Here is a 22,348-nt window from a genome sequence, read left to right as displayed (position 1 = left end):
CCAAAGCTAAATGCAGACAAAGATGCTGCAAAGGATACAGTTGAGATAAACGTATTATTTCTTAGAATATCATCTAATAAAGTTAAATTAAGCATATAATAACTGTCCATCTTAGCACCTCCCTCTCAACTTCTTTTGAGAGGACACACTTCATTAAGACTCAAAATCTTCAGACACATTAAAAAAAACCCCAACCCAATAAATTTTGTCTTGTCCAGTGCTAATAAAGCCTTCTGCATTGAATGGGGCTTTTTAATAGAGAAAAGCAATGTTTTCTAATTCTTCTGCAAAACTAGGGTAGTTTTCACAGCCAAATTTCAGAGCAGCCTTGCAGTTCTTTGACTATCCTTGCTACACCAGTCTGATGCATTTTCACAGCACAGGGCAGCCCACTGAGCCCTCACAGCAAAGCCTCTGGCACTTCCATGAGGCAGCTCTCTGCCAGGAGAAAAAACCCATTAGAGCTCCCAAGAGCAGATACACATTGGAAGCCCAAACATCATTAAATGAATATTCATAAATTATTTTGCTACATAAACAATATTAATATCACACCTTCCACTTTCAAAAGCCTGTTGGAGGCAGGGACTCATTAAGACTCTAGCAAAGACCACTTGCAGACTTTCAGTTACATGGAAACTCAGAGACTTTATTAAACACGAGCAATATATTTATTTTAATAGAGTACAAAGCCTGGATTTGGCCACCCTAAAACACCACTCAGAGCACCGAATCTCCGAATAACCCGATCAAACAAGGCTAATGTGTGCAATATATCTTGGGTGAGTAATATACAGCCACATTTCCTGCTCCATTTACCCAGTTTTAACTACACCTGACCTACTCTTATCCTAATAGAAAACGGCTGCTCTTCTCATTGCCCATCCTCCACACATGTTTTTCTGATAATGACCAAAACTAAATCACTTCCCTTTCTCCTAAGTGCTGGGCACCAGCTGTCTTGTGACATTTAACTACAACAAGTCCTTTTGCAGGACCTCCAGGTTAGTTCCTGGGGCCCTGGACCTCCGTTCCTGTGTCCTGTCTCCTGTCTCCATCCTGCATCCGGGCATCGGAAATAAGGCATTAGGTGAAGTGCTGGGTCCTGCACTTGGGTTACAACAACCCCATGTGACATGACAGCTTGGGAAGAACGGCTGAAATGCAGCCTGGTGGGAAAGGACCTGGGGTGCTGGCTGACAGCAAACATGAGCCAGAGTGTGTCCAGTGGGCAAGAAGGCCAATGGCACCTGGCCCATATCAGCAATAACGTGGCCAGCAAGACCAGGGCAGTGACTGCTCCCGGTACTGGGCACTGCTGTGGCAGCTCCGATCCTGGGGTCAGTTTTGGGCCCCTCACTCCAAGACAGACAGTGAGGAGTGTCTCCAGAGAAGGGAACAGAGCTGGGAAAGGGCCTGGAGCACCGGGAGTGGCTGAGGGAGCTGAGGGGGCTCAGTCTGGAGAAAAGAAGGATCAATCGGCCTCAATGATCTTAATGATCTTTTCCCACCTAATTGATTACATTATATGCATGATACGATCCCAGCTTCATAGGACTTTCCCATTTCACCACACCAAAGAGGCTTATGAAGAAAAACCTGGGAGCTGTCTCAACTCCTGCTGCCACTCTCTTTGTGAGTCAAGGTCTCCCTGCAGCAGTGAGGATGCTGCTTGTCAGCAAGCACAATGCATTGGTTTGTGCCGGGGTGAGAGGTTCTCCCAAACCTGTGAGCATCACCTCACAGAGCAGGTTCAGCTTTGGAAAGGAGAAAAATCTGTTTCCAGCAGTGTTTTTGCCCCCCATGGAGCTTAGCTCAGAGTGATCCATCGAGGTGGATTTAAAGCTTCCTGAGCAGCATGTTTAAATGGCCAATTTGACCAGAAAATGTGCTTGATTCACAAGCGCTGGCTCCGTTTCTCCAGTGCTGAGAAATCACAGCTATATTTCATTATTGTTACTAATTGCTATAAAGTATTATGGGGAGGCGATGGCACAGGCAGAAAGAAATATAAACCATTTGCAGTCTATTGAGCCCAGAGAACATTTCCCAAGCTTGCTTAGGGGTGCAGAAATCAGTGCTTGGTGCAAATAAATGAGCAAAAGCATTTTCCGAAGGAATTAGCGCATGGCACGAGCAAATTGCAGCAATTGTGTCTCTTCTTCTAAGCACTGAATTGCCTCTATAATTCCCTATCATTTAGTTGCATAAATCTTGCACAAATAAACCAGCAATTTGCATATGCACAGAAAAGAAATTATAGAAACACAAGGAAAGATGTTATATTTTTCCTTCATAAGCTGGAAATAAATATGCATTGCTTACTGCCTAAGCTGTGTTTGGCCCAGCTCAGAAATAAAAATTTAGGAAACCCTTTAATTTCAATAATAAATACATATCAGAGGATGAAAAAAATATAATTTGTGGCATATGGAAGCCACAAGTTTCTGGGTTGTTGCATCATGAAGTGCAATGGCAGAGCCATGTGTGCATGCAGAGGATGCAGCGTGATCACAGCATCATAGAATCCTAGAATGGTTTGGGTTGGGAGGGACCTAAAGATGAGCTGGTTCCAATCACCTGCCATGGGCAGGAACATCTCCCACTTAGACAGGGCTGCTCTAGACCATGGGTCACACCACTGTCTTCATGACAAGGGCCAAGGGATGCTCACCACAGCTGACAGAAGAGCGATGCAGAGGAGTGAATGCAGCCGCCTCTGGTGCAGCTCAGTCAAGCACTTACTGAAATAAATGCAGAGGCTCTTGGGGAAGCAAATGTCTCTTGAAGACGACACCTCCTTTATGCATCATCTTGATTTTCAGTCACAAAATGCTTAAATTTGTTGTGACTTCTATGGAGGACTCTGAGGTTTCACTACTACAGAAATCTCAGAGTCAAGGCCAGAAACAATTAAATTATATCTCTAAATTATTGAGCCATAATGCACCATCTGGCCTTAGACCCACCTGGACCAAGGCACCAGTGGGCAGCAGGGGTAGGAGCAGCTATGACTGTTTGTCATGCTGGTGGAGGCTCCCTAGAGGAGCAAAATAGCTGTTTCCGATTAACTCCCCGTGTGACTGATCTCATTCTGGAATAAGAGGGTGTTATTCCAAAACACCATAATCCTCTTCCAAATGACTTAATCACGTTTGGAATAATATGCTTTTCTTCCAAAACATTCATATAGGAAAAAAATCAGGGGTGAAAAAAATCAATCAGAAACAGCCTTTTGTAATAACACCTTGTGCAGAAGAGTTCTCAGTGGGGACATGCGATATCGTGCTGGTTTACAAGGATTTAATAAATCACCATTTGCAGTAATTCCTGCAGGCTGGGAGAGCAGCATGACTGAGAGGCACACAGCATCTCCTCTTCCTCACTCCAAAGCTACAAAACTCCAAAATGGTCCCACTATGCACTGGTGCCTCAGGCACTCACCCATGTCTCTTGGGTTCCCCATGGACCATTTATGGCTGGAGCATTGCTGCAAACCCACTGCACAGGGATGGTCAGTCAGGTCAAGTTGGAAAGTAAAAGTAGGTAGGAACAACCAGACTGTGGTCCCAGGAGAAGGTGCCACCAACATCCACTGGCTCTCTGTGTCTCTCCCCTCTGAATCTCCCACACTGGGGCAGGAGGACCCTTGTGTAAAGAAGGAGAAAGAAGCAGTGACTTGGATGAAAGCATGAGCTCTCACATCTTTCATCCATTAACTAATCATTCCTCCTGCACAGCACATGTGCCAATTCATCATAGGTGATCAATACCTTCCTTGAGGCCCCAGGATGATGAACGTCTCTGCTGATATTCAAATGACCTTGAGAGAACAGGGGCAGCTCCCTCAGGCACAGGTCAAAGAGCCAAGACTCAAGCATCATGTAAGATGACACATGGTCCCAAAATCTTCCTGTAAGGCACAGAGAAATGTTTTAGGCTAAAAAGCTTCTCCAGAACCATGAAGGAAAATTTTAAGTCATGCAGATGCTGAAAGATGATGCTGGACCAAGCAGACCTGGATTTTGTGGGCCAGGCTTGAGCAGAAGGCTGTGACAGCTGCCTGCAAAAGGGCAACGTGCTCTTGCTCTGGGCTTTGGGTCAATTCACAGCACCTCTGTGTAGAACTAAGATGGAGTCACAAGCTGGGACCGCCACTCTTCACAGAGACCAAGAGTTGATGTACTCCTGTGTGGCTCCTTTCTCGGGTGCAGTCCTTTGCTCAATCCCTAAGGCCATTACCTATGGCAGTGTAAGGAGCAACTCCCTCCTTCTCCAAATCACTGTTCATCTCACTAACCCAGCAGATCCCAGGAGCTGACATCCTCCTGTGTGAAGAACTGTCTTCAGCTACAGCTTTCCTCTCTGCCCATATCCAGCCATGCCAGCAGGAAAATAAACCCCAGTCCCACTCCACACTGCAAACCAGGGCTGCCCATGAACTACATACAACATGTAGGGTTTATTTTTCTCAGAAGAGGAAAAGAAAGATAACCATAGATAACTAAAGCAGCTTCTCCTTCACAGAACTGAAAAACAATCCTTTAAGACAGCTGTTTGTCCTGCAGAGTTTCATGTTTTGCCCCAAAAATAATTGAAAGAAATGCTGAGAACTGGCAAAGCTCCTACAGTAGTTGTTTGCGTGATTTAGGTTAAAAATAATTGCTGTCCAGGCTTATCTGCCTGACATAAGTAATTAGATCACAGAGTACTTATAAGCTGCCATTTCCTATGAGCATATTTTAACATGGCCTTTATCGTTTGACCTTTATATCTGCAGAGGCTTCATCCGCTCCCTGCTGCTGTGATGGATTTATTTTTGAAGATTGGGCTCAGGCTTGCCAGTCCTCGGGCGAGGATGCGGCACAGGAGACAGATTACAGCCCCAGAAGCTTCTGCAGGGAGGAGGAGAGAGCCTCTCTTTATGTGGAGATGTGCCAGACCTAGACCCTGCTGCAGCTCCATCAGAATTATCTCCACGGTTAAATTTATTGTTTGCACCAAGAGAAAGGGAACATGAGAAAGAGCACTAGAAAGGGTTGGGCAGTGTAGAACTGGGGGAACATGGAAACACACCACTGAAAGGGAATGGTTCTTAAGACATGAGATATATTCATATATCTCATATATTCATGTTTTCAAAAAAAAACCCCATAACCCCATTCGTGCATTTCCCCCCAGAAATGGAGAAGTGTGGTGATCCCCTTGTACATCCCAAAAGGAGGAGTGTGCTTCCTGGCTCACAGGTGAAGCAGCTCCCTGACTCTCAAAGCTCAGAGAAGACCAAAAGCAAAATGCTAAGAGGAACCCAAGAGAACAGATCACTATCATTACTTTCACTCACAAAGACAGCTACAGGGAGACACTGATCCTATGCACAACAAAACCTATAGACATAGAGTAGGACTTGAGTCCTCCACAGCTGAACAGCTGTGAACAAATTAAAGAAAATCAAACAAATCTAACACAACATCAGCTGTATTCTTTCCATTTTTATATAGCCCAGACTTGGGTAGGTTCTCTCTTCCCATCAGCATCCCTTGAGAAGCAACTTGACTTTGCTGGGGTTGTCAGATTTGTAAAATAAGAGATTTCATTTTTACACCTCACTCAATTTTTTAATGAAATAAAATTTCCTTTCAAAAGACAATTCCAAACTTCCCTCACAACTGATGGAGATGGTTTTCTTTTATTGTCCAAACTTCCTTTATGACATAAAGACCCTAAATTTGAAGGGATTCAATGTTTGCAGAACCTTTTAATATCTTCATGATTGGCAATCTCATCCCTGTCTTCAAGCAGGTAAAGTGAGAGACTGAGGTCAGAGTTAATTTGGGAGAACACACAAAGAGGTTGCCTTCCTTAGGGGACCAGGCTGAACCCCTGGAAGCTGCCAGTCAGGCACTCCTCCTGCTGAGTTTCAAATTATGAAGCAGAACAATAACGCTGAGTCTCGCCTCCATCTGGCAATGGTGGGACCTCTCCTATTCACATTCTCTAGCACTCCATACCTTTGGAGTAGGTGGAAGAGCCAACGGGACAGTTCATCCTTTGCCACCTGGTAGGACATGATGTGGATTGAAAAGATGCAGTACCACCCATTCAAGCAGTGCTCCCTTCCCACCACATCTCGAGCCAGCCCCCAGTCCATTTGCTGTGGTTTTCTGCTGGTATTGGGAGGTGGATTTGAGCAGCTGAGGAGAGCCATCAGTCCCACATAAAAGCCAGGGCTGTTTTCGACCTGCTTTCAGAAGCAGTACAGATGGGAACAGCTGCTGCAAACCAGAGCTGTTTCCCATCAGGTAGGCAAAGCCAAAGGTCTCTTCCACATTCCATAGAAGTTTGTCTCATCTGAGAGTTTGTCTGTTTTAAGGGGAGGCAAAATATCTCTTAATAGGATTTCAAGACCGGTTTATCTATCAAGAACAAAATCCCACAATGAGACATCACTGAGAGATTATCCTGTATTCTCTGAAGGAGAGAGCACAAGATTATCCTGAAATGAGGCTTGTTTCTGTTGAGGTAATGAGAGATAATTAGTAACCCCCTTTGCATAGCTGGGTGACCCAGAGAGCACTCCCAAAGTAGAAAAGCAGCAGCATTTCCAAAGGGAAGAAATCCAAGGTCTGACATGGACTCAATCTGAAAGAAAAACTTCTGGAAAGGATCAGGGCAAGGCCATGAATTTATGAAGTAGTTGCTCGGCTGACTCTAATTTTTAAAGCATTATTATCCTTTTAGCAGGGCTGTCGGGTAGATGGAAGCCAGAGCCAGTGTGATGAAGAGCAGCTGAATAACGATTTGCAGCAATTCCTCCTGCCTTCCACACTTTTTTTCTGCAGAGCACCAAGCCAAATTGCTTGTAACCAGCTTACTGCAGCCTGAAATGCTGCAAAAAGGAAAATTTCTGGGCTGCTGGCATGAGGAATGAAGAGGGAGAATGAAAAAGGAAGAGAAAAACCAATGGCAGGTCCTGAGATGAACTGGCATTCCAAAGCCCTAAGCCAGACAGGTGTTGGAAACATTTACTTTGAGATCTTGGAGACTCTTTTTAGACTGACCCAAACAGGGCAAACCAAAGAGTTATTTCTGCAGATTTAAATGCATTTTGTGTGCCCCTGCAGCAAATCCTCATCTTGCTCACAGCTGTATCGTCTGTATTTCTCCAACAAAAGCATCCCTGTTGGATGCAGCACCCCTCTAACCTTCCAGGTGCTCAAAGCCACCTTTTAAGTAATGCAATCAAAACAATCCAGATAAAAGCCTTTCTTCTGGCCTAGACTGACACAAATTGTCCCTAATAAAGCTAAAGCTCTGTGGGACAACAAATGGGTGCTTACTAGTACAGGCAATGGACTATTCAATCACCCATATAGAGAAACTAATGGGGATTGATGGCCAAAATACAGGATAAGGATTTACCTCTATATAAACAGCTGATAGGTTGATTATCTGATTAATCGTAGGTATCAATGGGGAAAGTTCATACCTGGCTAATAAGGAGATAAACAAAATATGTGAAAAACAGCATCACCTCCCTGGGGAGGTTTAATATTATTGCTGGCAATAGGTGGGTTTCCAGAGATGTTCACCTTTCCAAATAGCACTGGTTTGGGAGCAATTTAGAAGATGGTGTAACCCACACAATGCAAGAAAGCGGCTGGAAAACCTCTGGATGAACCTTTGCACTCGGTAAGAGTTGGCTTAGATTAGATATTAGAAAGAAATTTTACCCTGTGAGGGTGGGAAGGCACCAGCATAGACTGCCCAGGGAAGTTGTGGATGGAACACAGCTTCCTGGAAGTGTTTAAGGCAAGCTGGAGGGAGCTCTGAGCAACCGGTTCTAGAGAAAAGTGTCCCTGCCCACGGCAGGGGAGCTGGAATTAGGTGATCATTAAGGTCCCTTCCAGCCCAAACCATTCTATGATTCTATGGTCCTTTTTTCTTAAAACCACCTTGTATATAATCCTACCTTTTCCTGCTTCATCTCATCCCTTCAGCAAACACTTCCCAAGATTTTTCTAAAACCCCAAGATTTTTATACCTTTGCCCTAGAGCTGATGGAGGAATGGTATGATTTGCTGAGCTGAAGGAAGGGCATGGTCACCTCTGGGTCTTCTAAGTGACTCTTCCCTGCACCAAAGCATTCCTTGATTTCCATCCTCCCATTTCCTTCCCTTTGAAAGGCCTCTGACCAGATCACAGATGGCAATTCCTATGTGACAGATCCTAATGTCATTATTGATGACAAACCAGATGTCCAGGGAGACATAATACTTCTTTTAATCTAAAATTCATCAAGAGCCTCACCTTTGTAGTTTAGGGTGAGTGCAAAGGTATCTTCACTGGAAGAGGTTGGGGCCACACATTTTTTTTCCTCTTGTCTCAGTCTTCCTTCGCACAGCGTGGCTGGAAGTGACTCAACCAGACACCAAAAGCATCCTGTTCTCAATAACAGCATCATTAAAACGCTACAAAAACCTCTCTTGAAGTTTACAAGGGCCTGGGAAGGGACATGCTGGATGTGACAGAGTGTGTTATGAACCTTAAGCCATTACAACATGCTGCTCCTGCTCCTTGTTGAATTTTAGGTATCCCAGTCAAGAATGAAAGAATTCCTCGTTTGGGTTATGGAGCAATCCTAACACCCAATGTATCATTTTGTCTCCTGCCTGACAACTAAATATGATATATTTTTCCACAGATTAAGTGTTGTATAGCTGTCCTGCTATAAGCCACTGGACTAAAAGGGAATGACATGGAATCAGCATAAGCAGGAGATGCAGTGTGGACCACAGCTAGTTAGCAGCAGGTAAAACACCACAGGTGACTTGTTCCCACTTACATTTTAAAACAAGAACTCTTGTGCTCGTTATCTCTCTTGGAGACAGGGGGAAAAAATCCCAACAGCCTTTGTGGCAGTGAAGACAAAGCTTTGCTCAGTAGGAGATGTTCTATACAGCATAATGTATGCCGGGAGCAATCCCGGTGTTTTATGGGCCCGCTTAGTGTGAAGTGCAAAACAGGCTTGGGGCTGAGGCTGCATTATTCATGGGGGACCTTAAATATTTCAGTGTGAGGCTGAGGTAGGGAACACGTAACAATAGCGTATTGTCCCCTTTCTCCCCCTAAAATCATTGTTTGTGTTTAAGAAGGCAAGCAGGGAATGTTTCCCTTTCAGTGTAATGCCATGCATTGATACATCCCAGGGAAAAGCAGGGTAGCTGTGAGGCAAACCCCACAGTCCCTCCAAGGGAGAGGGAACTGTCCCGTTGTCTCCTAGCTCTGAAATATCAGTTCTGTCTTTAGAAAAGGAACAATGCATCCCTGGACATATATTTTTGGAGATGATTCACTAGTTCTGTGCATGAAGGGACACATCAGCAGGTGGGTGTGCAGACAAAGAAAGTTTCTGACACTTTTTCCCCTTCCAAGCAGCAGAATTATTTCCACGCCACTCTCCTGTGTATGACATGCTTGATCAGAAGCAATGGCTGGTTTGCAGCAGGGCAGCGGGAATGACCCGAAATTGCAGTGTTTGGGGAAATGCGGTCAGAGCAGTGCAGGACAGAGGCAGGTGAGGAGGCAGAGCTGCTCTGTGCAGATCCGCTGCTGCCATCAGCCGGCAACAGGAATCCAGCGCAGGGCCTCTCCCTGGGACAGGAGCTAAAGCAGACACAACACACGCCTCTTACACCAAGCCCCTCCTTGGCTGTTTTCACTGAGAAGAGGCATCCTTGGGCTCAAAAAAGAGCAATGCAGCAGATGGATGCTCAGACAAAGGGGAAAGCTCGACCTCTCCAGGCAAAATTTGCCTTTAAATGCTGCTTTATCCTCTCCAACGCCATGGAGGTGAGAGTCACAGAAGCTTAAGAACAAGCATCACTGTGCCCCAGACTGGATATTTTGGAACTCAGCAGAAGTCAGATCACTCTGACAGCTCCTTATGTACTGTTCTCACAGAGAATTTGGACCAGAGCTTCAGGGTCCAGTCCCCTTGCAGACAGCCTGGGTCTCGCTATTTATCCCTACAGCTCTAGTCTCATGTTGAGACTCTTGAGCACAGTGAGGTTTGCCCAAACTTCAGATAACCAGTTATTTCAGATAACATGATTCTGGCCACAGCTACACAAGATTCCAGACCTTTCTCACTTTTGTTTCCCTTCCAGTAAAGATAAATCTTGGCAGCTGTCTCTCACATGAGATAAAACAGAACCAGCTCCCCACATCTGACACAGTTGAAGTCCAATAAAATCCCTGTTTCTGCTCTTTTTAGAACCATCAGAAAGAAATTCAAGTGACTTCCTCGACAGTGAGAAATCCTGGTATTTCAGTTTTGATCTTTAAACTTGCCCATGTTCCTTCTCAGCTTAGATTAAGGTTCATAGCCAGAAAATCACATTCCATAGCCACAAAACCTTACGCTAGTCCACTTTATCAGTTTATTTATGGCCTATTACAAACGCTGTGCTTCCTACATGGAGTAACTTGCATCCTGTTACTTCCAAAACAAAGCTGCACAACTCTTCCTTTGAAATCAGCCCTCCAAAGGTGGGGAGATATAGGGCTCAAATATTTCTCAGGAAATAGCCCTTTATTTGCAAGGAGATGTTGCTGCCTCCAGGACAACTGCCGCATATGGACAGGTCTCTTACTACAAGGCTGAAATGAACAGTTTGCAGACTTCCCTTTTGTTTAGATTACCTGACAATTACCAGGCACAGCTGTTGGGTTGTTTTTTTTGTTTGTTTTGTTTTGTTTTTAGGAGATAGAGAACACAGAGACTGGTGTTGAAGACTGGGCACAACCTGCACACAACCCATGCCAGAGCACTCAGCTTTCTCCAACAAGAACGTCCTGAAAGCCAAATCCTGATGGAGCCCTTGCACTGCCCTGAGTATCCCCATATCATTTATCTCTTTAGCAAAGCTGCAAAGCTCTCATTTGGGATGTGGAGAAGAGGCAACAGGTCCCCCCTTTGCTGCAGGGGTGTCCCTGCAGACCCCCACACACCCTGTGCCATGAGACAGGTGCAGCACAGACGTCGGGGGTGCTGCCACCCCCAGCTCCTGCCAGAACTGACCCAGAGCCTCACTCCTGACCTGGCTTGGATTGGAGTCCATGACCTAGAGGTGAACTGCTCTATATCCCATATCCAGTCTCCCACTGAGTTTATTTTCTGGTGTGGCAGATCAAAGACTGCTGTAAGAAGAAAATCTATCAAAGGCTCAGCACCCTCACATAGATCCAGCTCGCTTTTATGTTCACTTTCAACAAGCATACTCCTTCCTATTGTTCAGCAATCACTTTAAAATGGACAATTATCAGATTTCCCTATTAATGGGAAAAGTCAGGCAGTCATAAATCTTAAAACATGCTACTATATGCAAACTGCATGCAACACATTATGGAAAAACCAATCTGTGGAGGAAAGCTATTACCAAGTGACCATGTCTTGGCTCAGCAGCTGGTTTTAATTTCAGCAGAGGATCCCCTCTGCTTCCTAGCATACAGCAGCACTGCTCTTCTCACTGATTCCCTGTAAGCACTGCAAAACTACTGGCCTCACACTGCAGCAATTCAGTGCTGCAATCAACAAGGAGAACTTCTGCATCTAAGACAACTACCAGCCCCTCACTGCATCCGCCTTGTCTTTCATCCATTAAAAATGGTTTGGGTTGGAAGGGACCTTAAATGCCATTCTGTTCCACCCCACTGCCATGGACAGGAACACCTTCCAATAGACCAGGTTCCAATGTGTTTGGAAGAAGTGAAAAGTTCTTTTACTTCCCCTATACAGTGACCTACACAAAGCTGAACCTGGACTCATGTGACTGGTGGACAGACTGCCTTACAAGTCCTGGTACCTCTCTTATGGCACAGAGAGCAAAAGAAAAAGGGCACATGGACCAAAAGATACAGGTTGGTCTTCTGGATAAAGCAGCAGACTGTCATTCAGGAATTCCCAGGTGGCATTCTGGCCCTCTCCATCAAAAAGGGTTAGAATATAAAGCAGCCATGAGGACAAATCTGAGGTTTGCTACAGTTTACAAGTGGCTTTGGATAAATTGCTTAACCACCCTCAGTTCCCATTCCCTGTGCTAACTGGGATACTCATGCCCAGTTTACTGGGATGTCTCAAGAATTATGTGGTATTTGGGATGCTCTTAAATCCATGTAACTCACATGTAACAATGAAATGTGATCCTGCTTTTAGACCAGAACAATAATAATTCAGAACTGAGCACATTTTGTTTTGATTTTCTTAAGACTGTCTGAATTCACTGAGACAAGTGACAAAGAAATATGATTCACCATATTCATGACTACTTCCAAAATGGTTTACTTTAATCTGAGCAATTGGAAAAACGTTCAAGGCAAAACTGCTTTACCCAGCTGACTTAAAAAGGTTGTTTCATTCCACATTTCTGTTTTCAATAAACATCCCAGGATAAAAACATCCCCTGCAGCAGATCTATGCAAAGGACAAAAAGGCGTTAAATCCAAAGTGGGGGCGGGTGGAAGAGATAAATAGTTTACTCCTATTATCTTTACCATATGTTCTATTCCAACTGGATACACATAAACAGCATGCAATCTTCAAGCTCAGCTTTAGACTCTTTGAAGTGACCTGACCATACTACTGATTTATTTCAAACTAACCTTTCTCTTTGAACCTTAGGTCAAGGTTAATTCCATAATAAAACATACCTTATACAGCTGGCTGTTCCAGTGGTGCTAGAAAGGAACGAGGCCCTCAGTCATAAGCATTTGTTTCACTGAGTGTGGTATTGTATTTCTATTTTCCCTTCCCTGTATTAATTTCCTTCACAGACCCTAGTTAAGGGGGAAAAAAAAACCTCTTTTCCGGTCCATGAGATCAATTTTAAACACACTGGAATTAAATGAAGACATTTAAGCCACATTTCTTCGCTGAAATGCATCCGCCAACACCAGAAACTATTTTTATTACAGTCTATGTTTAATAATCAGATCTTCAATTTCATAAGAAGCCACACAGCTATGTTATTCAAAGTCCTGCACTGGCAACGACCCTTTCAGTATCTTTTACAAAACCATTTCTGCACTGAATCACAGCAAATCACCAAGGATAGGTTTTCTATCTAAGAAAATAAAGTGAGAAAAGAGAAACACATTTGAAGGGGCCTTCTCAAAAAAACCATAGGAGAGCTCCTTGCCAGTGCCCCAGCCAGTCTTGCCTGCTTGTAGGTATTGAAGCAGGGGTGCAAAGGTGTGGGAGAAAACTTGGAATGTGGGATGCAGTCACTAAGAAATGCTGAAGTGCACAACACACTGCTTAAGAACTGTTCATCGTGCTGTTTTTTCAGATGACTGGAAAGATGCTTTTCAATTTCAGTCTCCAGCCCATGGCACACACTCACAGCAGTTAATTAAAAAGCAGCAACACCAAAGCTAAACTAGCAGCTGTTCCACATTTCTCCTGACTCCAGAACCTTGCCAACATGTGCCTCTTGGAGCTGTTGGGAGAGGGATGAAACCTTTGTTTGGGTTCGGGGTTTCTGAAAGGCACAGGCTGGAAAACCTTATCTGCTGTAGCTAAGCCTGAGGGGAATTGTGCTTCCCCTCCAAAGGAAAGATGATGTTATCCAAGCTTATCCTCCCACATTTTGCAGGCCTGAGTTTACAGCAGCTGATGTTCAGGATCACCAACACACCAAGGGGCACGTCCCCTAAAAGAACCCCAAAACCTTTCAGCACTTCACCTCTGGCTTAGGAACAGCTCTGTAAACCAGGGTTTAGCCCAGAGTTAAATGAGTTTGAGCAGGCAGCACTCCCAGGCAGCATCGATACAGCAAACTTGTTATCTCATCAGTATCTGTCACTGCCGAACGCACGCAGCTGAGCTCGCCGTAATGGGAGCACCATCCATTTGGAATCCCAAAGGTAGGCATCAGTTTTGGATCAATGATCTCAGAATCTCCATTAACTACTAAAGTGCCAGTGATGTTTTAGATCTCTTTTGGGTTCATTTCTTTAAACCACAACAAGGCCACAGAAGGTCTTTCACTGCATTTTAACTCTCTTAGAATAATATAAAAAGTGGCGGCACGGGAAGCCCAGCACCCCCAGAACTGATGTGGTTCCAAGGAAAACCTTTTCCCTCCAGCTCTCCATTCCCATTTCACCACACTGTCTTTCTCTTCCAGCTTCTCCTCAGGGACTATTGTCTATCCCCACTCCTTAATCACATGCCAGGACGCCCCACTTCCAACAGCAGGGCCCCAGCTGGCAGTGTCCTGCATGTCCTGCTCTTGACCCCAGGCTCTGTCCCAGAACCACAGCCCTGGGCATGCTGTGAGGTAAAAGATACAGCATGCAGAAATTCCCAAACAAGAGACACACCTTTTGCTGCATGGAATGTCTTTACCTGTCCCACAGATATCAAAAGCAATATCCCCCTCTTTCTTCTAACATAGTAACTGGTATCTTAAATGAGGGCACTGGAATGGTATCAATTCAAAAGCTCAAAATAACAATGTAAAATTCCACCCAAACGCATTTCCACCTAAACTTCTTCAACAGGCACCAAAAAATATTACATCTAATGATTTATTAGTGAATGAAATTAGCCAATTAGACAGCCAAGGACTGATTTTTCAAAAGGATCACACAGAACAATTTAATATCATGGGAGATAATAAACATGTCCTGAGCTGGATCACTGAATGACGTTGCTAACAGCCTGTCAGAGATATCAGATATTTACAGCAGAATAAGGCACCACATCAGATAAAGTAAAATACATCCTCTCAAGGATATAGAAATATGGAAAGGAATCACACCAGCTGCATTTCAAGTCTGGGTAATTTCCATAACTCGTGAGAAAAGGCTTTGTGTGGTGCTAGCTCTCTTCTTAGGGCACCCATCCATGCTGCTGGCATGTGGGAGACCCTCTGGAGCAAGCAAGTTGAAAAATAGCACAGACCTCACAGACTGGACAATGTTTTAAAGATAAAAACATGTACAGGTATCTATTAAATTGAGTAATGTAAACTAAAGGCACCTTTGAAATAATTTTGTCTACATGCTGCCATTAAATATGTCTGACACAGTAAGTATTTGTGCTGTGCTAGAAATTATGGCTTCCAATTACAGACTTTTTGATGCAGCTGTTATGGAAAGGTGCTTTTCTGGATAAAATAGTAAAAAAGCTACAACTCAATTCAATTATATATATTATTGTGAAATATCTTACAATTTAATGCAACTGCACGCAGGCTATGATCTATGTGGTTCTATCCAAAATTTTGAAATCTCCTCATTATTAAATGTATTCAGAATTATTAGAAATTCCAAGTCATTCAAGTGGATGATTAAGAATAGGAATTTTGCACTTGGGAATCAAGTTCCCTTTTTTTCTTTTTTTTTTTTCACCTTAAACAGGATATAACACAGCTGCTGTGCCTGTTCAAGAAGGCTGCAAACTGCAGCTCCAGCTATCTCTGGAGATGCAGCTACAAGATGAGAGCCCAGTAACAGGTATTCACAACTGACCTTAGCATTTTTCTGAGCATCTGTGCATGCCTGTATCAGCTACATCGTGGATATGTGCAATATCCCTCCTGAATGAAGAAACCAAGAAAGGTGTTAGCAAAATGTTATACTGCTATACATTTCCAAAATTTTACTCAGGACACCAACAGCATTTGGGCTGAGGAGTTTTCCAGCCTGTTGATGGGGATTTCCAAGACACTTTAGGACTGGAAAGAGGCTTCACAGCACTAACACCACACCAGCATTCCAGGGAGGAACACTGAGCCTCAGTTTCAAGCAACATAGGGAATGCAACCTGATGAAGAGATTCAATTAAAAAGTGAATTCCTCTCCGTTAATCCTGCAATGCCAGCCTGCAGAGATAACTCAAACAAATCCAGATTCTTCCTTGAGACTACAAATTTGGATGATAAAGGGAATTGTTGAGGAGTAATGACATCTACACATTTTTTACTTAAGTAAGTCTGTTAAAATTAAAGCTACATAAAACCAAATTTGACACAAAAAGCAGTCTCCTTGGATGACCCTTCTGGTTAATCTGCTGTTTCACACGGATGCAAACTCCCAAGATGGAGTCCCCATCCATATCCTTCCTTCCCTGTGGACCACGGGCCTGACTTGCTCTGTACCTGAGGTAAAGGTGACATTTTTCCCCACCATCCCACAACCCCTTCCAGTCTCTGAGAGGAAAATGCAATTGCTCTCTTTACCCCTCCAGGTCACTATCTGACAAGATGCTGTTGCACCCTGTAGGCCTCTCACAGTTTCCACCTGAAGAGAAAGCACCATTCTCCCATACCCCTCTACCAGTTTTTACCTGTGAGGGTGATGCCATTTTCGCCTGTACTCCTCTTCTCAATCTCTACCTGAGGGCAAGGCGCCATTCTTGTCTACGCCCCTCTCCAGGTCACCCCCTGAGGGGAAGGTGCCAAGGCCCACTCTCCCCATCCCTTGGTCAATACCTGAGGGGACAGCGCCATTTTCCCACTGCACCTCTCTCACAGTCTCATCCTGAGGGGAACGCACCATTCCCTCCTCATACTCTTCTTCAGGTCATTACCTGAGGCAAAGGTGCCATTCCCTCTAGTACACCTCTTCCGATCTCCACCTGAAGGCGGGGAAGGCGCTCTTCCCCACAAACCTTCTCCCGGCCTGAGGGGAAGATGCGACCACCCCCTGAACCCCGCTCCCGGTCTCTGCCTGAGGGGAAGATGCCACTGCCCCCTGAACCCTGCTCCCAGTCCCTGCCTGAGGGGAAGATGCCACTGTCCTCTGTAATCGTCTCCGGTCTCTACTGGAGGCGAAGGCACCATTCACTCACACCTCCGTCCCTCCTCCCCGTCCCCACGTAACGGGCACAACCGCCGGCCGCTCCCGGCGGCGCAGGGACCGACAGCTCCGGGGCGGCGCGGGGCGGGCGGAGGCGGCTGCGGGGCGGGGCGGCGGAAGGGGCGACGCCGGCAGGGCGGGCGCTGCCGCCTTGTCGGAGCGGCCGGTGCTCGGCAGCCCCCGCCGGGCATGTCAACGCCGGGCCCCGGCCCCGGCGAGGCGGCCCCGGGCGCCAGGGAGGCGGCGCGGCGGGACCCGCTGGCCGCCGATCTGCGGTGCAGCCTGTTCGCCGCCGCGCTGCAGAGCTACAAGCGCGACTCGGCGCTGAGGCCCTTCCCGGGCCGCTACGCCAGCGGCGACACCAAGGACTTCGAGGGGCTGGTGAGTACCGGGGGCCGGCCCCGGGCAGCTGCCCGCGGCGCCAGGGCACCTCCCTCGATGGGGAGCACGGGCCGCCCGCAGAGGTGAGGGCAGCGGCGTCGCAGGGTCACGGATAAAGCAGGATGAAGGGTTTATCCAGTCAAGAAATCCAGGTTTAAAAGAGTATTTGGGATTCTGACCGATAAACCCGCACTGGACAACGCCCAGATCCGGTGTGGACAGCACGTGAAGTAACAAGCGATAGGTAACAGGTAGCGAGCAGACAGGACGAGAGGAAGCGACCTCAGTCTGCTCAAGATTGATTGTCCTGGAACATTTCTGCCCTGAAAGGGTGGTTAGGCATTAGCACAGGCTGCCCAGGGAAGCGATGGAATCACATCCCTGAAGGTGTTCAGAAAACACGGAGATGTGGCACTTGGGGTCATGGTTTAGTGGTGGGCTTGGCAAAGTTAGGCTGAGGGTTGGACTCAGTAACCTCAGACGTGGTTTCCAGCCTTAATGTTTCTAATATTCTGTGAATATAGAGAGCTTGCCAACGTGAAATTCAAATTAATATTGAAGGATTTGCATGTTAGATGGCCTGAACACCCCCATGTCGGGTCCACTGCACATACTGCCCTGTGACAGCTTGTTTTCTCTCAGGGGTGTGTCTGATTGTTCCTGTAAAAAACCCTACAGATAGCGTTGGTAAATATCACTGTTTGTAACTTGCTTGCTTATTTACGTTCAAAGCAATTGACAAACTTCCCCACAGACTGGAAACAAGTGTTTATATCTCAGAACAGAACATGTTTTTCTGTTCGTTGGGGTGAAATATTGTTTTGTTTTCACTAGAGGTCCCTGTTTAATCGCAGTGGCACTAAGGAGCTTGTGCTAAATAGCTCTGTTGTTAGCTTGCAGACACCAAGGCTCTACCAAGCCTGAAGGAGATTCTGGAGTCCGTTCCAAATACAGATAAAAGGACCTGGGAGCTGTTTAGTTGGATTCTATCATCTAAAATCTTCATGATACAAAGTACTAAGAAACAGGAGGTAAGTTTTGACTGAAAAATATTAATTAGAATTTGAGTTTTGAGGCAAACTTGCACTTCAGAGAATATTTCCTCCTGCCAGAATTAAGTTGGTTATTGTGAGAGCTTGACAGTTGAACATAAATCCATTTTTCTCTGTATATAGAGGGGGGTGTTTTTAGGTAAATTTTCAGGAACACTGGTTCCTGAAATAGTTACCAGTGTCAGTAGTTGATAATGGGCAGTGATTGCAGTTGGTTACTGCAGTTAATATAACATGTACATGCATGGTTTAGTCTGTGAGAGTCCAGTTTGGGTGTCATGGAGCTGGGTCCTGCTTGTCACTGAGAAAGACAACTCTTGTCTTCTGCCCCAAAAAGTGAAAGGTTCAGAGCCACTGAGGCACTTCTGTAACAGGGATCAAAATAGTTGTAGAGATTAGCAGCAAGCTGAAAACAACTTCTGTTTTCGTGGGGTTTTTTTCTCTTGCAAGATCAGCTGATGAATATATTGGCTTAGTAGCCAAAGTAGAATTGGGATATTCTCCTTGCATCATAAATTAATTCGTAATAACAATACAGGTTTGGGTTTTTTTTCTGGAGAGAAGATTAAGGATTTAACTTCAGTAGCAAGAAGCTGGCAGTATTTTTACTGTGCACTTACTCCTTCTGAATTGTGACAGTGTTGAATTCTAACTCAGAAAAGCATAATCAGAATGCATCAAACAGTATGAAGGGACGGGAAGCAGAATTTCCAGTGAGTAATCTAACCACATAAACCAACGTTGATATTCCTTCCTGTTTTTAAGTACGAGAAGATCCAGGAACTCACAGGGATGTCTGGGGCTGTGGTTCCTGCTCCAGACTACCTCTTTGAGGTCGTGTACTGTGATCAAATGAACAGCAAGTTTGCTGAGACCAAGGGAGAGCGGGACCTTATCTACGCCTTCCACGGGAGCCGCCTGGAGAACTTCCATTCCATCCTGCACCACGGCCTGCACTGCCACTTGAACAGGGTGAGGCTCCTGCCTTTGACACCATCTTCCCTTGCTCACTGACAGCTGGGGACACATTTTAAAAATAGGCCCAGATTCCTTTCAGGGTGTGCAATGTGCTGATGCTCTTGTACTGCTGTGTTCATTTCAGTGTAGGCCTTTGTGGATGGCTGTGTTGGATTTTCTAGTGCAGCCTGAGGGTAAAGACTGGAAGTGGCATGAAACCCTTTTCACCAGGGTAAAAAATGTGATAAATTATGACTGTCCTTTGCTTCTTTATAAGGAAGGGTAATTCCTCTGAAAATTCTGGCCTGTCTGACAGCCTGCAGCTGGGAAGTGTCCATCTACAGAGACAGAGGATAGTGGAGATTTTCTGCCTGGCCTTGTGTTTAGATCAGCAAAGTTTCAGGTGCTACTTGCCAGTGGAGCCTTCTTAAAATGGTCTGGTTTAGGGAGACATCCCACAGGATTTGCACCTTTTCTGATTTCAGTGGAAGGGAAGTTGAGACTCCTGGCTTTTTGTGTCAGCTGTGAAGCAGCTTTGACACAACACCTGCTTGACATTCCAGTCAACCAGGACTATGTTTTTTCCCCACATTCTCAATGAGTAATGGTTTACTGGGTACAATGGACTTACTGGAGTAATAATTTTAGCCAGTGTGGCAAATCAAAAAGTTCTTTCCTCTTTTCTAGTAAAGCATGGATTTAAATGAAGTCAAGCCTTGCCCTGTTTGGGGAGTTTGGATTACTTGAATGATGACAGTCTCAATAAATCTATGAAATGCCTTTTAACAGCAATGCAGTCATGTTGATGTAAAATACTTTTGCTGGCAAACTAACTCCAAATCCGGGAAAGCATGAATCTGTCCACACCAAGTGCTCTGCCAAGCAGCTAATTTGAGGGATGGGAGAGGGCAGCAGCCCCACCCCAAGGAAGTTGTGCCAGGACAAAAACAGTGCATGGACCAGACCCAGCATGGGTCAGAAAGGCCTTTCGTAATTTACCTTCAGGAGCAGAACTGCCAGTCTGAAAGGAAAGAGCACTTGTATGTTGTTTGAGGTTTGCAGCACATTATTTTAGGGTAGATTTCTGCTCTGTTTCAGACATCCCTGTTTGGTGAAGGCACGTATCTGACCAGTGACCTGAGCCTGGCTCTGCTGTACAGCCCTCACGGTCTTGGCTGGCAGAGAAGCGCACTGGGCCCTATCCTCAGCTGTGTGGCTGTTTGTGAGATCATTGACCACCCAGATGTGAAGTGTCAGGTGAAAAAGAAAAGTGAGTCTAGCACAGTAATAATTGTGTAGTAGTTACATCTGTCCTTCATGTTTTTCTTTCCCTGTTAATATCAGTGGCTGCTTGAGCACTGGATGGGAGACTTACCTCCTTGTCACCCTGGTCTGGGCCATAATGTCATCCATACCAAGGATGACTAGGAGTGGTATAGCCTCAAGCAAACTTCTCACTCTATTCTTGGATGCTGAGGGATTCAGGGGAATACCAAGACTAGATTTTTGGTTATCTCATTCCCATTCTTCTGGGGGGTGTGTATGGGGGTGTTGGTTGTTTACTTTTTTTACAGTTACTTGAAGTTCTGCTTTTTTTTTTTTTCATTTCCCAATTCAGATTCAGAAGAAATAGACAGAAAAAGAGCAAGAGTGAAAAACAGCGAAGGGGGAGATGTACCACAGAAATACTTTGTTGTCACAAACAACCAGCTTTTACGAGTTAAATACTTGCTAGTGTATTCACAGAAGCAGCATAGGAGGTAAGAGTTCAGCTGTCTAGAAGGATGAGCTGCTACAACAGCCAGATAAACACGTAATCACTGTTGAAAAACAACAGAAAACAACCAAGAAAGATATACTGCACTGCCAGAATGTTTGTAGCCTGTTTCCTATGGAAATAAGTCCTACATCATCGTGCTGCCTCTGTCTTGCTCTTTGACATTCCCAGGCTCAGCTAAATTTGCTTTTTTACCAGACCTGTAAGCACTTAGAGTATTTGTGGCAGGAAACCAAGAGTGGCTGTCTGGTGAGTGCATCTCTTACAAGTGCCTCAGTTTTAACTCTGCCCTTATCTGTCTTAAGTGACAGTGTTCACTCAGCTACTCAACACATGTCTACAGGCCAGGCAACTACAGCTCCAGACCACAGGGAAAGGTGTGAACATGGGGAGAAAAGACAGGATTGTGCATGGAGAGTTAAGGAAAAGAGATGTGGTAAAAATCAGGCTTCTTTAGTTACAAGAACTACTTTAGTTGTGGAACAACTTTCTGTTTTTAGTGGATTTGCTTAAAGTAATGAAGCCTGAGATACTTTTTGCCAAGGTATTTGTGCATCTCTGATAAAATTAATGCCTTTTTCCCTTTTCAGGCCTTCTCATGAATCTTCCTGGTTCTACACCCACCGTTTTGCTGTTATGATGATGCTGTACCTGCTGTTGCTGATAGTGATAGGGGCCAGCAACTCACCAACCTTCATCTACTACTGGCACAGAATGTTTGACTCAGAGAAGTGAACCAACCCGAGATGATAAACTGTCAATTTCACTACGTGCCTTAACAATAGCTGATCTGCAGTGCACTGCATCTATTCCAGAGCTCTGGAAATAAAGGTGCCCAGTTCTGTCACCAGTATATTAATCCTCATGGCATCTCTGCATTTATTCTTATTTCTGTGTTCCTGGGATTCATGAGGATGCCTAGTGCAGCTGAAAAGGATCACAGTGGTGCAGCTTAGCATGAGCCAATCGTTAAGGGTCCATGGAAAAAAGGTTATTTAAGATTAATGAAAACTAAGCATGGAAACACTCAGGTGTAACTTATTTTCTGTCAAGCTGAAGTACGTTTGCACAAGTTGGAGGATTTTTCTGGATGTCAGGCAAAGCAACCTGTTGGGAGTCTTATCAGTATGTTTTCAGAAACTGAATCTGGTGATGTTTGGCATGTATCAGTGCAGATGGAATTACTTTTAAACTTTTAAAACTAACTTTGGCCAGGAATTTTTATATTTCAGCATAATGATTGTAAGGAAAAAAACCAACAAGAAATAAAACAACCGCCAAATGGAAGAACTTAAACGGTTTCTAGTATGTTTTT

The 22,348-nt window shown here is 44.9% G+C and overlaps 1 protein-coding gene across 2 annotated transcripts; it reads left to right on the top strand.

Moving 5' to 3' along the window:
• Positions 1-16,985: 16,985 nt before the first annotated feature.
• On the top strand, positions 16,986-22,329 carry PARP16 (poly(ADP-ribose) polymerase family member 16). 2 transcript variants are annotated; one of them, XM_041418995.1, is made up of 6 exons: positions 16,986-17,247; positions 18,141-18,278; positions 19,065-19,271; positions 20,355-20,526; positions 20,875-21,016; positions 21,624-22,329. In XM_041418995.1, exons 1-6 carry the CDS (start codon positions 17,056-17,058, stop codon positions 21,766-21,768), a joined length of 996 nt encoding a protein of 331 aa, XP_041274929.1. In that variant the 5' UTR covers positions 16,986-17,055; the 3' UTR covers positions 21,769-22,329. The 2 variants fall into 2 exon arrangements, with proteins under 2 accessions (XP_041274929.1, XP_041274928.1); XM_041418994.1 differs by having other exon boundaries at positions 20,337-20,526.
• The last annotated feature ends 19 nt before the right edge of the window (positions 22,330-22,348 follow it).

The sequence above is a fragment of the Onychostruthus taczanowskii genome, unplaced genomic scaffold (genome assembly GCF_017590055.1).
Source record: "Onychostruthus taczanowskii isolate IOZ18803 unplaced genomic scaffold, ASM1759005v1 scaffold6, whole genome shotgun sequence".
Lineage (NCBI taxonomy): Eukaryota > Metazoa > Chordata > Aves > Passeriformes > Passeridae > Onychostruthus > Onychostruthus taczanowskii.
The sequence above is the reverse complement of the archived record's forward strand: the minus strand, read 5'-3'. Positions and strand labels throughout refer to the sequence as shown.